The 18832-nt window shown below is 34.4% G+C and overlaps 1 protein-coding gene across 1 annotated transcript in view; it reads right to left on the bottom strand.

The window, feature by feature from the left end:
- LOC111416735 (protein O-mannosyl-transferase Tmtc3-like) overlaps window positions 1-18832 on the bottom strand; it is a 71809-nt gene that overhangs the window by 7067 nt on the left and 45910 nt on the right. Inside the window, exons 5-7 of the mRNA XM_023048830.2 lie at window positions 3100-3215; window positions 2279-2710; window positions 1470-2222 (exon numbers count right to left, since the gene is read on the bottom strand). Coding sequence (XP_022904598.2) covers window positions 1470-2222; window positions 2279-2710; window positions 3100-3215 — 1301 coding nt within the window. The remainder of the gene's footprint in view (window positions 1-1469; window positions 2223-2278; window positions 2711-3099; window positions 3216-18832) is intronic.

Raw genomic sequence — 18832 nt, 5'->3', positions numbered from 1 at the left:
TTACTTCGGGAAAGAGAAGAGGACCACGATGTACTTCCGACGGGGCAGCCCCACTGCGCCACTGCTCGCTCTGGACGTCAGTACTATCCGTCACCAATTTCCGGACAAACACAAAGAGGCCTTTCTAACGAAGCTTCGTGCCTTCCCCGACGTGTTTACCGACTCCCATAAGAGTACCACAGGGGCAACTCAACACAAACTGGAGCTCACCGAAGGAGCAAGGCCGTTTCGACTACCGCCATACCGCTGCTCCTATACCAAAAAGGAATTTATCGCCCGTGAAGTAGAGAAGATGTTGGCGGAAGGTGTCATTGAAGCCAGTCGTTCCCCGTATTCATCTCCGATCGTACTGGTGGAGAAGAAAGATGGGGCCAAGAGTGGCAACGGTGGACGAGTCCTCAGCGTTGCCAATCATCCACGAGACGCTGCGGGACCTCAGCCAGGCTACCGTTTTTTCGAGCCTCGACCTGCGGTCCGGATATTGGCAAATCCCAATGGAGAAGGGGTCTCGACCCTTAACCGCCTTCACAACTCCCGACGGTGCCACCTACCAGTTTCGCGTCATGCCTTTCGGATTGAAGAATGCCCCGGCGACGTTCCAGAAGTTGATGACGCAAGAAGTGCTCCCTGGATACCTCCGGAAATTCGCCCTGGTGTACCTGGATGATGTCATCGTCTACAGCAACTCCTGGGAAGAACACCTTAGACACTTACACCTGGTGTTTGAACGACTCCGGTTACACAACCTCCGGTTATCACCGGAAAAATGCCACTTGGGGGCAACAACCATCGACTACCTGGGTCACCGGATTACACCAGGAGGAGTGGAGCCCTTACCGAACCACGTCAACTCCCTCTGCGACGCATCGAGACCGTCCAACAAGAAGCAGCTGCGATCCTTCTTGGGACTGTGTAACTGGCTACGCGGGTTTATTCCACGCTGCGCCGAAGTGTTAACCCCGCTGACAGATCTCTTGCGGGGCCAGAAACAGTTTAAGTGGACAGCTGAAGCCGAGAACGCCTTTCTCGAGATTAAACAGCTACTGAGCCGCCCACTGCAACTTAGACGCCCGGACTTCACTCAACCTTTCGTGCTACAGACCGATGCCAGCGGGAAGGGAATTGCCGCGGTCCTCTACCAAGAACCGGGAAGGAAGATCATCGCATTTGCCAGCGCCAAGTTGAAAATCCGGATTTTTATCAATACTCCATTAATATTGACCGTCAATCAAATTTTTCACCTTACACTGTCAATATGTTAAGGTATTGTCAATATTATTGATCATGTAAGGGCCGCTTTAAACAAAAATCGCATCAATGTGCCTCTTTCTCCCTTAAGCCTGTTAAGCCATGTTGCGTATCTGTTAGGAGATTTAACTAAGTTTAACAGTGTTAATCAGTATTGGATACAAATATTAAATGATAAAAACTGTTAATAAAAAATATCGATTAAAATTTAATTAACTTACATTATAATAAATATCAGGATTATTACTGTCATACAATAATGCCCTTTCATAAACTTCTTGGGCTTCCTTAGTCCGATTTAATTTGATTAAAATATCACCCCGGTTGATGTAAGCCTGTGTGTAATCGGCTCTCATACTTATGGCTTGCCTATAAAGCATATCCGCTTCTTCTAACCTAGTAGAGTTCTTCGAAATTAAATTGGCAAGATTTAAGAAAACGTTTAAATGATTCGGGGCGATTCTCGCCTGATACGATTCGCCAGGTTTCGCTTTCGGTAACAAAGATTTCGCCCGTAAATACGCCTCTTCGGCTTCTTTAAACATTTTCAAATGGTTGTAAGTACGACCGACGTTAATGTGAGCGCCGACATCGTCTTCTTGGACGCTAACGGCCGTTTGGAAATAACGTAGGGCCTCCGTAAATCTGCCCTGTCCCTCGAGGGCGTGACCTACGTTATTGAATAACTTAGCATTCCTCTGATTCACCCTAAGGCCCGACATGAAAATGGAGTACTCGCTCTCCCAATCCCAATTGCGTAAGTACGTTTTCGAACCGTGTGCCAAGAGGATTACGGTGAATATTGTCCAAGCGAGCTTTCGACCCTTCTTTTCGCATATCACACTCCAACCGTATCCAACTAATAGACAAAATCCCATCGAGGGCATGTATAGGACTCTTTCGGCTACTACAAAACCCACGGGGAAAAAAAGATTTGAAGCCGGTAGAAATGGAAGTATTAGAAGGGCCAAACTCTAAAAATAAAAATTTAAATTAAATTTTAAATTAGAAAATAACAAAGTAAACTTACCATTACAATCGTAATACTTTGTTGTCTATTTTCTGTAAACGCAGCAGTTGCAGCGAGTAAACCTAAAGCACCATATGCCATTAATGTAGATAAATTTCTAATATCCAAAAGTGATTCGACAAGTGGAATAGTTCCCATAGTCCAATCGCAACATAAATCACAAGGGAACAATAGCAGCCATAAATTGACGCTTATCAAGTAATTATAAGTAAGTTGTCTCGTGGGTGTTGATGCAACCGATGCAGGATTATCGAATCTGGTAAAGACAGGAAGTTGTGATCCCATAATTTGTAATCTGATTAATAGGAGACAAATTGTTGTAACTCCGAGTACGGCGAGTCGTTTGGTCGCTTCTTGTGACAACGACAGCTGTGGTGTCGATTTGGTTGTTATGGCCGATTTGAGTAGATATTTGATCTCTTGGAGACGCATCTGGGGGTGGAACGAAAAAAAGAGTGGTTGTTAATTGAAGCATGACGAAGGGTGGTCGATTTTGAAGGGGTCCAAATGGATGCTGGGACAGCGAAATCTATCTCTGTTTTGGGGAAGGGTACAAATGTATTATCGGATGGTTGGAGGCACGTAGGAGGAAAAATTCGATTTTGTTCTCTTTCTTTCTTGAGAACGTAATAAAAATTTACTACGAGAACCAGCTCTTTTTCCGTGGAGTGCCGTTACCGGGGAACTAATGGCAGCGGTGAGGATTTCATTCGTAAGATAACAGAATAATTGAATGTAATTGGAAATCCTAGTTCCGGTGTTATGGAAAGCGGGATAATCCTTTCGTGCATTTCTATCCTATTAGATTATAAAATGCTCACCCGTTGGGAGACGAAAATTTCGTAGGCTGCGCATATTCCCGCGACCGTTATTCCTTGCTCTTTGCACAGCATTGCCGTCGCCATGGAGATCATTGATAAAAAGAGGAACCGCCAACCTGAAAGTAAGTGGAATTCGAGATTAGTTCTGAAGTTTCGAGCTAAGATAAATTACGGAATTTCCGTGAAGGCGATATTCGGCCTTCTACAAAAGGCGAACTAATTATAAGTGCAATCGGGTTCCTTTCGAAACGGTTTAACTTACACTTTATCACAAAAAATACACAAAATTAAGTTCATATCAATTTTTATTTTAAATCTAAATCAGTTGAAATGAGATACAAATAATCAAAAAATATTGTCAGCATTCGCTTGATGGTAGCTGTTTAAGTTAATTGGGTCGTAATGGAGTAAATTGCAGATCGCGCGATCGTTGGAGATACATGCACCGTGGATAATTGGAAAATGGCGTGGTGATTACTGGAATAAGGGCGGTAATGCATGAAATTTGCACGTCATACCACTATAAAATGGAGCTTGGATTGATTTTTAAGTGCTACGACAGCTTATTTATAATGCAAAAGTACTACCATATTTATACAATTTCCAACGTTTATTATAAATTGCTATTTTTATATTTTGATATATTGTGTCTATTTAAAACAGTTTCAGAAAAGCACTCAACCCAACCCAACCCATCCAAAAAATTTGAATGCACACAAATTCGAACAGCTATCCACACCATTACGTTCTGTATTAGATAGTTCTACTTTTAGTTAAAACATTTAAGACGGCTAAATTTGAATGTTTCTAGTTTTAGGTCCAGTGTTAGTTCTAGTTTTAAAAATGATGATACTTAAATATAAAGTGTTTCAAAGCTAATACAAAAAGGTCTTTGGTATGTGTCAAAACGGTTCTCTATTCATTAAGAAGCAATACATGGCGACCCTGCCTAGCGGGACTGCCAGTGTGACTCATTTGAAGAATAATATAAATAACAACATTTTGAAGATAACATAAATAATATCAGATATCACTATGTTGCATATTTTTATTGCACTATAACTAGAATTAACACAAAACCTAGAATTAGAATCATTCGGGTTAGCCGTCTTGAGAGACGTGCGGCTAAATCCGAATGTTTCTAGTTCTAGGTCTAATGTTAATTCTAGTGACAGTGATAGATAGTGCTAGTTAGCATCAGATATCACTATGTTGCATATTTTTATTGCATTATCATTAGAACTAACACAAGACCTAGAACTAGAATCATTCGGGTTTACCCGTCTTGAGAGACGTGCGGCTAAATCCGAATGTTTCTAGTTCTAGGTCTAATGTTAGTTCTAGTGACAGCGATAGGTAGCACTAGTTAGCATCAGATATCACTATGTTGCATAATTTCATTGAATTTAAACTAGAACTAACAACTAGACCTAGAACCAGAAAGATTTAACCCGATATTTTCTAGTTCTAGGTCTAGTGTTAGTTCTAGTTGTACAGGGTGGTTCAAATTCGATGTCCGAATAGGCTAACTCGGAAACTATAAGAGTTAGAAAAAAAGTAGCTTACATGTCATGATCTCGTTTTTCGAGAAACTGCTAATGCCGAAAACCTCATAGCGCTATCGTCTTTTGTTTTTCCGCTAGAGGCTAAAATTGAAAATATCGTAAAACCAGCAAGCGCAATTATCTTGGTTATTATTATAGCTGGAGTATTATAACTAAAACATTATATGGACACTTTTTTACAGAGAATTTGATGACGTAGTCAAAAAAAATTTTTCGGTTTTAGATTTTGAGATATTATCACAATGTTCGTTTTTTTAAATGGAAACAACCACTGATTACTCGCTTATTAAATTCGTTATTTTTTTCTGATTACAAAAATATAGGGTTTGACAGGTCTATTTCTTATTGTTTTAGAATAAAGCTAAAAATTAACTTTTCTTTTAGTGTCTTCCAAGAAATTAAATTTACAGTTTCCTGTAAATTACGTTACTATAATTAAAAATTAAAAAAACATTTTTCTGATATTTGAAACAAATATATTTGTTGAACTATTTAATTTATATATGTAATTATACAAAAGTTGGAATAGATTGCATAATTTCACATTTTTATATTAATATTTAATATTATTATTAAATGACTTAATAAATTATTGATAGATGGCGCTCATATATATTTTTTTAAGTCAACCTAAACATAGCAACATTTGTTTGTATTCAAAAATTTTCTAAAAATCCTGTTTTTTAAGATGGATTACGAAAATTACGAAAAGTTTAACATGTTAGAATGTTACATATTAGAAAATAAAGTAAATTTTATATAAATTTTTAGTAGAATAATTTTTAGGTATAGTACCGTAATTTACAGGAAACTGTAAATTTAATTTCGTCGATGACACTAGATGGAAATTTTATAAAAAAAGTTTATTTTTAGCTTTATTCTAAAACAATAAGAAATAGACCTTTCGAACTCTATATTTTTGTAATTAGAAAAAAATAAAGAATTTAATAAGCGAATAATCGGTGGTTGTTTCCATTTAAAAAAATGAAAATTGTCATGATATCTCAAAATCTAAAACAAAAAAAATTTTTTTGTCTACATCATCAAATTCTCTGTAAAAAAGTGTCCATATAATGTCTTAGTTATAATACTCCAGCTATAAGAATAACCAAGATAATTGCGTTTGCTGGTTTTACGATATTTTCAATTTTAGCCTCTAGCGGAAAAACAAAAGACGATAGCGCTATGAGGTTTTCGGCATTAGCAGTTTCTCGAAAAACGAGATCATGACATGTAAGCTACTTTTTTTCTAACTCTTATAGCTTCCGAGTTAGCCTATTCGGACATCGAATTTGAACCACCCTGTACACTAGCACTATCACTAAAACTAACACAAGACCTAGAACTAGAATCATTCGGGTTTAGCCGTCTTTAGAGACGTGCGGCTAAACCCGAATGTTTCTAGTTCTAGTGTTACTTCTAGTTTTACACTAAGACTATTATTAGAACTAACACAAGACCTAGAACTAGAATCATTCGAGTTTAGCCGTCTTGAGAGACGTGCGGCTAAACCAGAATGTTTCTAGTTGTAAGTGTAGTGTTACTTCTAGTTTTAACTGTTATTCAGCGTTAGGTTGCGGTACATTTTTATTGAACGAAACGTAGAACTAACACTAGACCTAGAACCAAAAACATTCGGGTTTAGCAGTGCGTCTTTTATGACGGCCGAAAACTCAGCGTTGGGTTGGGTTTTCAAGCAAAATTACCCAATGTCTGTACTATTAAGCTATGTTGTATTTCATGTGGGACAGTGCAAGTGCATAAGAGTTTCATAACTATGGTTACTACATTCATATATTGCGAGTTATATGAAATTCCCCATATATGATTTCTAGGACATCTCAACATCATCTAAACATATTTCGTTCCAAGCAATTATTTCAATATCATCCCTGCTGTTCTTCAACACAATCTTGTATGGACAAATAGATGTTTGGTACTAATAGATTTCAACAGATGGCGTAAATGAGGTAATGTTTTGCATGCAACTAAGGTTGCAGGTTTTTGATTATACAGGGTGAGTTATTAGTATCCCGGCGGTCGATAGATACTAAACCGTTATGTTTATTTTATCATATTATGAATACAACTACTATTTCAGAGCGTTCATATTCCTGAAATATTCAATTGTTCTTCTAAAATGTGCCCATTACAGGATCTTTTTAAAAACGATATAAAATGTAAAACGATTTTGCCTTGAAACTACATCAGACAATAGTCAAAGCCAGTAGGTAGACGATAGTATTCAAAGATATTAGATACACCATACAGGCTGTTTATAAAGTTTAGTTACTTTTTATGCTTCTCAAATGGCTTTTTCTTAAGTTTTTTAAATGGAAACGCCTGTATATTGTGTGCTAGTTGAATTGCTCATCTACTTCCCTTTAATTAATGATAAGTATGTCATATGTCTAACTTTAATAGTTTTCCTAATATTTAGAATTTCAAGAAAAATGTGTAATAAAATGTCATTATTGTCCTTTCTTTGTAATTTTTTTTTGTTTTTTCTTTTTTGGTTTGTCTGTCATTTGTAAATCAGTAATATTATATTAAAATACAATTTATGAAAAAATTTTAATAATTAAGTAATCAAAACGTGATAAAAATACAAAACATACAATTAAATGGCAGAACAATAAATCCCTTTTTTAATTACTAATTTATTTGAAGTAAATGCAGCAATAAAATTAATTTAATTAATATTTACAAGGTGTTCAAAATGCCGCCCATTTTCTCTTCTACAAGCATTAATGCGCTGTATAAAAGATCTTGAGGCATCTCTTAACATGTGCATCTAATTTTCTCTAAAGTCGTAAATTATATAACAGAATAATTGCATATTTCATTACTTACATGTTTTTAAATCTCACAAAGTACCAAGTCGCATTAAAATCTGGTATATGGCAGTAAAATTATTTTACATTATAAAATATTAATCAAATAATAGAAGGAAGAACAAAGAAAAACTGATAAACATAGACTACTACAAAATTACTAAAGTTAGATATATGACATACTTATCATTAATTAAAGGTAACTTGATCGGCAATTCCATTTGCCATTTAAAAAACATATGAAAAAGCCATTTGGAAAACATCAAAAGTAACTAAGCTTTATGAACACGCTGTATAGCGTATCTAATATCTTTGGATACTACCATTTACCTACTGGCTTTGACTATTATTTGACATAGTTTCAAGTCAAAATTGAAAAAAATGTCGTTTTTACATCGTTTTTAAAAAGATTTTAGAAAAACAACTGAATATCTCAAGAACTATGAACGCTATGAGTTAGTAACATATACGGCTGTATAAACAAATTTAATTCTATTCATAATATGATAAAATATACAGGATGTTCCATTTAAAGAAATCTACATACTCTCCTTGGTACACCTCCTGTATAAGTGAAAATAATTTTATCTACAACTATTGAATTATCTATTCGTTACACAATTGATTTTTGACGGGTAATGACACGCATTACCCATGACTGACAAAGTGTTGAATAATGAAGCCATTATTCCACAGTTCTGACACGGCCTACTAATCAAAAAATAAAATATTAACAGAAATGACAGCTTTCTTATATTGAGGTTATGTCTGAAATGTCTATCAAGTTTTTCTTTTTTTCCTTTTTTTGATTTTTTTTTCAAAATTAAATAGTTGTAGATAAAGTATAGTATTCAACTTGCGTATAATGGATGTTACCCACTCAGATTACAACACTCGTTCGCTTCGCTCGCTCGTGTTGCAACTTCTTCTTCGTGGCTAACAGCCACCATTATACGCTTGTTGAATAATATACTATTATCTACGACTGCTTGGATAAGTCATCATTACCGCACTCATTTGAGTTACGTAATGAAGTTCATTACCGCACTGATTTCATTACGTAATGCATTTTTAGTCTAATCAGAACATAATTTATTGAAACGAGCAACATTACAAAAGAAAAAGTGCTAGTTACTTACAGAGAAATAATACTATTTATTATAAACATTAATTGTTATGTTTTTACATTTCAAAACACTTATTCCAGATGAGTAAACATGTTGTTGAAACTGACAATTCAAAATTGTCAACAATCATTTGAAAATATTTTTATAAATGTCAAATAGACTTTTCTAAAGAAATTGATTTTTTAGTAATTTTTAGCAGTCGTAGATAAAATGCTGTATATCACACGTGCGCTAGAGCACAAGTTCGTCGTGCAATTCTCCACACTCGTACTGTAATTATGTTTCTAGCCCACTTGTAATATAAATAACTATTACATTATAAAATATTAATCAAATAATAGAAGGAAGAACAATGCATATTTTATTACACTTTATTCTTTAAATTCTAAATATCAGGAAAACTATTAAAGTTAGATATATGACATACTTATCATTAATTAAAGGTAACTTGATGGGCAATTCAACCAGCACACAATATACAGGGTGTTCCATTTAAAAAAGTTCTGATAAAGCTATTTGAAAAACATGAAAAGTAACTAAGCTTTATGAACACGCTGTATAGCGTGTTTAATATCTTTGGCTTTGACTATTATCTGACTTAGTTTCAAGCCAAATTGGAAAAAATTTTAACATCGTTTTTAAAATCTCAAGAACTATGAACGCTATGAGGTAGTAACATATGCGGCTGTATAAATAAATTTAGTTCTATTCATAATATGATAAAATATACAGGGTGTTCCATTTAAAGAAATCTACATACTCTCCTTCACGCCTAAATGGAACACCCCCTGTGTAATTGAAAATAATTTTACGTAATAGATGTAACGTAGAATGCGATAATTATTATTTGGTGATAATATTAAAATTTAGAATGATATTAGATTATGATTTTGTTCATTGAAAATAGGTACAAAGACCTTTATTAAATTTTCCATCGGATATGGAGTAAACAAAATTGGAAACTTATTGTTCCGGTTTTATCTCATAAAATCCGATCGCAGCTTTGATGTACTTTTAAAGCCTATACCGATAACGCAATTGTAAACGATATGGGTGCGTATTCGGTACGTTATTTGATCGACAGAGTGCAGCAGCGTCGCTGATTTCAGAACTCAATTACGTCGCGACGCGGAAATAAGAGCTTCGCCCTCGACCTGTACGGCCTGAGAGAGCTTTTTGCGAATGCGGATTTATCTGGCAACGGAGAGCTAGCGCGAGCAAAAACTGTTACAGTTTTACACCCGTTACATCTGAATTCGGTATCGACCAGGCCACCCAGGCAGAGGGCAAAAACGACCGTATCAAGCCAATAAATATGAGCGTCGTTCGTTTATCAACGCGAATTCTAAAAGCGAGGGCTTTTCGGTTCCGTATCGCAGCGCGTCCGGTTCCAATTTTATTTCTTCGCTGCTTTAATCTTTATAAATTACTCCGATTCACTTTGCAAAGTCTGCCGGTTCGGTTTGCGCTTTTCATCATCTTCTTAATGTAATGAAGTTTACCCGAAATCCCTCTACAATTTTTTTACCTACGCCAATTTTTTTTTATCAATCGTGTATTTGTGCAAACAAAACAGATTCATGCATATTGAACGGTTTTATCATGTTTTCTGATTTAAATGAAAAATCTATCACCCTACATCGAGTTGATGACGAGAACGTTTTGTTGTCAACACTTTTTAATCTTTTTGTATTGTGAATAAATGGTTGTTATTTTGAACCTGTCAAAACATTTTTCAAATTTGTGATATAGTAGAATCATATATTCCTTGGTTTCGCAACTTTCAGAATCAAAGCACCCAAACAGGGCCATAAATCCCTTAAATAAAACTTGTTTGGAGTATTTAAGTAGTTTGCGGGAACATGATAAGGATGCGAAAGTTGCACGACGAGGACAAAACAAGCATAAATTCAACAGTTTACCGATATTCGCGTTCGTTCTTAGAAACTACTTAAACTTTTAGGAACACCTTTATGAGCCCTTTAAGCCCGAACAATAAACCTTGACCAGTTCTGCACGAGAAAAGTGAACCGCCGAGATATCCGCGTTACCGGAAATTTCTCTCCTCGTGAAACGGGTCAACATTTTTTCCAATTTTTTTTTAGTTTTAAACCCTGCTTTTATCAAAGCTCCGACAGCCTGTATTACGTTCTGGTATCGTAAAAGCACAGTCCACCGCGGGGCCTCTCGCTGAATAAACCATAAAGAACAACGAATTGTCAGCTCGTGGACCAATTCATAAGGCTCGAGATCGCACACGCCCTATTTTACGGCCCTTTCGGTTCGTATGAATTTTTGATAATAAGCGATATTCGCCAAAAGGACCGACCAACCAACGGACGCTTGGGGCTCATAGCAAACAGTTCTTTTGTACTTTATTAAACATACAATGGCTTCTTTTCCGTGACCAACACAAACGAATGTCACGTCAGTCTCAATCTCAGCCAGAAACCAAAACAAAAACGTTTTACATTAAATCTTTTTGTTTTATTTCAACACATCATTTATTTCAAAAAATTATATGCGTTTAAACACCTCAAAAATGTGTCAAAATTAATACGAAATATGTTTAAAACAATCTCCCCATCAAAAGCTTTGATGTTGAATGAAAGCTTTGAATTCTGTTTGTTGGCTTAGATTAAAATAAAATGAGAGTTGCGAGATTCTGATTTTGTTATTTAAAAATTCCGGCTGCGTTTAATATAAAACAGTAAATAAAACGGCGTATAAACACCCGAACGGAACGTTGTCGACATGATTGATGCGTTATATCATAATGGACCACGTACATTTATAATTATCGCTGTTCAATGACGTTCATTTTCGGACGACAAATCCGAAATTAAAAAAGTTTCATCGCACAGTGCATATTGATCCGTGAAAACTATTATCTAGATTTACTCGTTTGAAATTTTAGTATCAAATGATCTGTGACGCGAATGAAGATGAGGACGGAAAAGTTAGAAAAGCCGATAAGGAATGAGATTTTTAATACCCAAAATTAATTTGATATGATTAAAGTTAACACTTTTAAAAGCCGTAATGTTCCCGACCCGGTCGGTCCATTAAGGTCCATCTTCGGTCATTTAATAAAATCTTTAACGACCAACTCGACAAGAACTCAATCTCAGTTTTTTCTTTTTTTACAAAACCATTCATAATGCATAGCACTTTGTCATTTCAATTTATAATCATCTCGTTTTTATATTTTATATAATCATTATTCATAATCTCTCGATGTGATATATATGTTATAGGTAAACCGTGCATTTCAGTTAATGTACACATTAGCCAGTCAATGTATATGTTACTTGCAATACCCGAATTCGGACATTGTCCGAAATTTTTACCTGCGTTCTGAGCAATTTCGTTGCTCATTGAGTAGCTGAAAATATTCACAACACGTTGAGGGTATTCAGGTGTACTTAATAGCCGAAATTAATCAATTTTGCACATTGTGGACACCAAAAAGTACCTAGAACACGTTGTGAGTATTTAGCGTTTACTCAAAACACGTTGTGGACACCAAAAAGTATCCACAACGCGATGTGAGTATTTTACGGTTGCCAAATTTTTATTTCTCCAAGAAAAGAAAATGTTAAATGTTCTGGTGAGGCTACTCATTGAAGAGTTAGCTCCACAAGGAAAAATAAGAAGATTACAAAGAAAAGTTTCATCGCTGCAAAAGCTTCTACAGAAGATAATTTAGTAAATCTTATTATTAATGAAATGGCTACGAAAAACAAGAATTTTTGATGAAAATAGATTTTATGAAGGAGTGAACCTTAGAAGTAATCATGACAGTGATTATTAGCTTCACAGGCGCAAAAGTGCCAATTTATTAAAAACAACCTTGGAACTATTGCATGATACTTTATTAGTTCCATGTTGGGTTCAGTAATCTATAACAAGGAAGTATATTTATTGTTTAATGCTGCCATTATTGTTAAAATCCCCTCCCATTCTCTTAATCTACCCGTTTTGAATGCTATAACAGTACTCAAACGGGTGCTGTAATGAGACTCTTTACAGCATCCGATACTGTAATGAGATTTTAGTAACATTTTATGGAATCAGTTCATGTTGGTGACATTGGGTCATTAATTTTTCTAGTTGTCAATGTGACAATGTTTATCTATAGATGTTTAAATATGTTCTTAGCATCGAATACAAGGTCCACAATGATGAGGACATTGAACTCTGAGCAATTTCTCTTATTTTGGGAGGTGTACATGAAACATGTTTGTCAGGTGAATACATTTTGTGTTTTAACACTTTCTAATTGTCAATTCAAATTTCTATTTTCAAGTGTTACGGTGTTACCAACTGCTACATACCTATTTTCCTGCTTTGTCAAAATTTATTTTATTTTTGAGAAAAAAAAGGATAGAAACGCGAATTACAAAAAATAGCATAAAAAACACGTTTCATAAGACTTAAAGCACTCAAAGAGATGCTTGACATGATATTGACCTATGCTGACGTTGAGGCACAATATAGAAGGATATAAAAGAGAACCTCAAACCACAACCAAAAACAACAAAGAACCTTAAATGTTGTTCAGGGCGATGATAATGTTGAGAGTTGAGCTTGGATAATCCAGATCCAATGCGATTATTAGAGAGCATTTTAAAAAGAGAGCATTGAACTTTAATTTAAAATAAAGTCTCATTATACGAAAATGTAAGTTTTGTTTCAACATTTTTTTTCTCAATATTTTTCCAATTCAACCCAACAATTATTATAGATCATTTTAAAGAGAAAGCTTTGAGCTTTAATTTAGAATAAGTCTCATTCCTTAATTTCAATAAATACGGCTTCCAGGAATTTTTAAATTAGTATCTTTTTTGACACTTTTAGGTTATACGAAAATTTAAGTTTTGTTTTAAAATTTTTTTTCTCAATATTTTTCCAATCCAACCCAACAATTATTATACATCATTTTAAAGAGAAAGCTATGAGCTTTAATTTAGAATAAGTCTCATTCCTTAATTTCAATAAATACGGCTTCCAGAAATTTTTAAATTAGTATCTTTTTTGACACTTTTAGGTTATACGAACATGTAAGTTTTGTTTCAAAATTTTTTTTCTCAATATTTTTCCAATCCAACCTAACAATTATTATACATCATTTTAAAGAGAAAGCTTTGAGCTTTAATTTAGAATAAGTCTCATTCCTTAATTTCAATAAATACGGCTTCCAGGAATTTTTAAATTAGTATCTTTTTTGACACTTTTAGGTTATACGAAAATGTAAGTTTTATTTCAAAATTTTTTTTCTCAATATTTTTCCAATCCAACCCAACAATTATTATACATCATTTTAAAGAGAAAGCTTTGAGCTTTAATTTAGAATAAGTCTCATTCCTTAATTTCAATAAATACGGCTTCCAGGAATTTTTAAATTAGTATCTTTTTTGACACTTTTAGGTTATACGAACATGTAAGTTTTGTTTCAAAATTTTTTTTCTCAATATTTTTCCAATCCAACCTAACAATTATTATACATCATTTTAAAGAGAAAGCTTTGAGCTTTAATTTAGAATAAGTCTCATTCCTTAATTTCAATAAATACGGCTTCCAGGAATTTTTAAATTAGTACCAATCTCTTTTGACATTTTTAGGTTATATAAAAATGTAAGTTTTGTTTCAAATTTTTTTTTTTCAATATTTTTCCAATCCAACCCAACAATTATTATACATCATTGTAAAGAGAAAGCTTTGAGCTTTAATTTAGAATAAGTCTCATTCCTTAATTTCAATAAATACGGCTTCCAGGAATTTTTAAATTAGCGTCTTTTTTGACATTTTTAGGTTATACGAAAATGTAAGTTTTAGTTCAACTTTTTTTTTCTCAATATTTTTCCAATTCAACCCAACAATTATTACACATCATTTTAAAGAGAAAGCTTTGAGCTTTAATTTAGAATAAGTCTCATTCCTTAATTTCAATAAATACGGCTTCCAGGAATTTTTAAATTAGCGTCTTTTTTGACATTTTTAGGTTATACGAAAATGTAAGTTTTAGTTCAACTTTTTTTTTCTCAATATTTTTCCAATTCAACCCAACAATTATTACACATCATTTTAAAGAGAAAGCTTTGAGCTTTAATTTAGAATAAGTCTCATTCCTTAATTTCAATAAATACGGCTTCCAGGAATTTTTAAATTAGCGTCTTTTTTGACATTTTTAGGTTATACGAAAATGTAAGTTTTAGTTCAACTTTTTTTTTCTCAATATTTTTCCAATTCAACCCAACAATTATTACACATCATTTTAAAGAGAAAGCTTTGAGCTTTAATTTAGAATAAGTCTCATTCCTTAATTTCAATAAATACGGCTTCCAGGAATTTTTAAATTAGTATCTTTTTTGACACTTTTAGGTTATACGAAAATGTAAGTTTTGTTTCAAAATTTTTTTTCTCAATATTTTTCCAATTCAACCCAACAATTATTACACATCATTTTAAAGAGAAAGCTTTGAGCTTTAATTTAGAATAAGTCTCATTCCTTAATTTCAATAAATACGGCTTCCAGGAATTTTTAAATTAGTATCTTTTTTGACACTTTTAGGTTATACGAAAATGTAAGTTTTGTTTCAAAATTTTTTTTCTCAATATTTTTCCAATCCAACCCAACAATTAATATACATCATTTTAAAGAGAAAGCTTTGAGCTTTAATTTAGAATAAGTCTCATTCCTTAATTTCAATAAATACGGCTTCCAGGCATTTTTAAATTAGTACCTATCTTTTTTGACACTTTTAGGTTATACAAAAATGTAAGTTTTGTTTCAACATTTTTTTTCTCAATATTTTTTCAATCCAACCCAACAATTATTATACATCATTTTAAAGAGAAAGCTTTGAGCTTTAATTTAGAATAAGTCTCATTCCTTAATATCAATAAATACAGCTTCCACGAATTTTTAAATTAGACAAACAAAATAAGATGTGTATAATCAGAATACGAGGTTCAGCGGTAGAATTTCTTCTCCTAAGTATATATAAGTTGTCACTATTTAGAAGATAATTCACGTACCAGATTTGTATACTTTACAACGATTTGCCTGATGACCTCAAGATGCTATCTCTCAGAGGGTTTAAGTCTACCCTTGTCAACTTGCTAATGAGAGATCAATAATTTTTTCTTTTATTTTCTTTTTTTAATGAATTTTTATTTGTATATGGTGTGCCATCTTTTACCTTCTTTTACCTTAACTATTCTCGTTTGCCGTGACATTGTTCGCTATCTTACGTTTTGCTTTGTAATAAAATTTTCAGTTAGTGGGTTGGGTGTGAGCAGGGGCACATTTTTGATGTGCCATCTGGACCCCGCCTAACATTAGTTATCTTGACAACATAAAGTGATGTTTCCAGAAATGTACAGGAATAAAACAGATGATTTGGATAGATGTCTAAAGTTGTCAAAAGCAACATTTAGTGTTGTCCAGAAGAAAACTATCTAATTTGTTTTTTTTAACATAACATTTACAATCTTCTCTATTTCCAAAAGCAATTAATCAATGTTTAAAAGTTATTTTAAACTAATAATAAACCTGTAATAGCAAAGTTTAGTTCCTTTCCGTGAAAATGGGGAGCAATATCATCATTCCTTATAAGTTGGAGATGGTGGAGCCCGGGCGCGACTCGCAATTAAGTTACGTTGAACGTTGAGGGGGGCTGCGCAGGTCGCCCATGAACGCATAAATTTTAAGTATTATCGACTACGTCAGCGGCGACGTGCAAATTAACACCTCCACCGAGTTCAGCTCCGGGATCGGTGCCGGAACGCGTTAAGGCGATGGGTGCAGGGCGTCGTCCTCTACCACCGTCGCACACATTATCGATGCAATGGGGGCGTGGTCAGGTTGTTTGTACCCAGAAACCACATCATTTACCACCTTAATTCCGATTATCTTGTACTATCTATGAGATGATTTTCAAATTTAATTCGTATTAAACGGATCGCATAGATCTCATAGAGAGGTATTTTAAGAATTTGAACCCTTCCAGTCGAGTTGACCTAAAGATGAGTTGAAATATTTCTCGGGGATATGACCCGAACGGAGAGCAATTCTTGGAATGGTACATCGACATATATGCAGTGCCTTCGTCCTTCCACTTATTACCATAATCGGTTGAAATACGAGTGGAATGCCATTAGGAGCCGTCGGAGAGGGTCTGATTCTTCCGATGGTATTCAACCCTCGACTCGGTCCCGCGACAACAAACAAAAATAGGGCCATTTCGAACCGGCACACGTAATTTTGCTGATTGGTCCGGAACGCCGCCGCCAGGCGTCCGTCTCTTCTTTCTATTCCACCAACGAAACACGAAGAGGAATTAAGGCGTATTCCCATCGAGGGGAAACTTTAAAATTCTAGTTTACTATACTCCATTTTTTTTAAAAAATGGACGACAAAATAGTCTAGAAACTCGAATTATTCTAGTTCTAGGTTTTGGGTTAGTTCTAGCTTTAGTTCAATAAGAACGCAACTATCAAGTACTCCACCATTCACAGGAATTACTATCTCTTTTAGGAGTTGGACACTGGAGGTAATAATAAAGTTCAACCCCAATAGGACGACATAGGATACGATATATAAAATCTCTTGTTGCAGTTTCTTCTCTTTACTTAGAATTCATCATCACGTTCATTACTAACAAAACTGTCGCTGTTATCACTTTCGATTATTAATTAAAGTATCCTCTTTTTAATGCAACAAACCGTTTTGAAAAATTATTTTCAGTTCTTGAGAATTTTGCAATTTTCGCCGATTAAGTTTTAAAAATTCGCATAAAATCCATTTTTTGGAATATGAGTTTGAAAATGTCCCAAAGTGTTAATCAGAGTGTCCTCTTTCCAATGAACCAACACGTTTTGAAAAATAACTTTTAGTTTTTGAGAAAACAATATTTGAAGTTGTGATAAAATTTTCGAGTTGCAATTTTCATCGCTAATTTTCAAAATTTGCTATAAAATTAACTTCTTGAAGTATTCTTGTGGAAATATCACCAATTATCAGTGATGGGCGCTGGATAAATACCTGGCGTGTAGGTATTTCTAAAATGGGTATTTATCCGGGTATTTACCCCGGCCCAGGGTAAATACTCAAACAGTGGGTATAAAAGTGATACCAGTAAAAATATATCGATTCCAATAAAAATGAAGAGGAAGACGAGGAATTGTCAACAATCAAAGACGAATCTGCCGTAATTTAGATTAGATCAAGTTATTATGATTATTATCACCAAGCAGCCCTCTGCGTCCATTGTTGGACATAGACCTTCCCTATTCTTTGCTGTTTGAATCCAATTGTTGGTCATTCTTTTGACGCCCACTCCGTCTGTTCGCTCGCGGTCTTCACTCGAGCAACTGTTTTGTCCACTGCTCATTCTTGATTCGCATCACATGACCGTTCTTCTTCATAGGTCTTCATTTCGTATGTAGTCCCTCAGAGTTAGACCCAGGATCGACCTCTCCATCTATCTTTGCGCTACTTGGACCCTCCTGGCAGTGGTTACCGTTAATGTTAAAGTTTCGGAGCCTTATGTCATAACCGGAAACAAGCATTGATTGAAAGCCTTTCTTGGCCTTTTCTCTTGAAGATGTCTCTAAGATTCTTCTGTTTAGTTCGCTTGTTTGATTATCTCTCGATACACGAACCTCATAGCCAAGATATACATAGCTGTGAACCCTCTCAATCTCATTATTTGATTGATTTCTCCTTGTTAATATTTAGCACGACTCTTGCACACACCTCCTTTAAGTCGTTCATCATTAGTTTTATCTCTCCATGGCTATCCAAGGATATAAGAACTATATTGTCCGCGTAGCGCAAATTATTTAAGCATTTGCAATCAATGTTTATGCCTTTTTGGCTCCAATCCAGTTGTTTAAATGCACTCTGAGGACTGTGATGAACAATTTGAGTTCAACAGTGTCCCGCCTTGTTTTGCTCACAATCAGTACTTTACTACTTTTACTCTCTTCAGTACTTTCATGCAATTTTACCGTCATTGTAGCATTCTTGTAGATGTTATAAATAGTTTGGTATGTCGATAAGTGACTCTGCATTTTTGAAGTGCTTGCAAAACTGCCATCAACTCAATTTAAATTAAATTTATAAATACCTCAAAATACTCATCTTGGGTAAATACCCACGAGTATATATCCAGGATATTTACCCTTAAAAATAAATACC

Source organism: Onthophagus taurus, chromosome 11 (assembly GCF_036711975.1).
Source record: "Onthophagus taurus isolate NC chromosome 11, IU_Otau_3.0, whole genome shotgun sequence".
Taxonomy (NCBI): Eukaryota; Metazoa; Arthropoda; class Insecta; order Coleoptera; family Scarabaeidae; genus Onthophagus; species Onthophagus taurus.
This window is presented reverse-complemented; position numbering and strand designations above follow the sequence as displayed.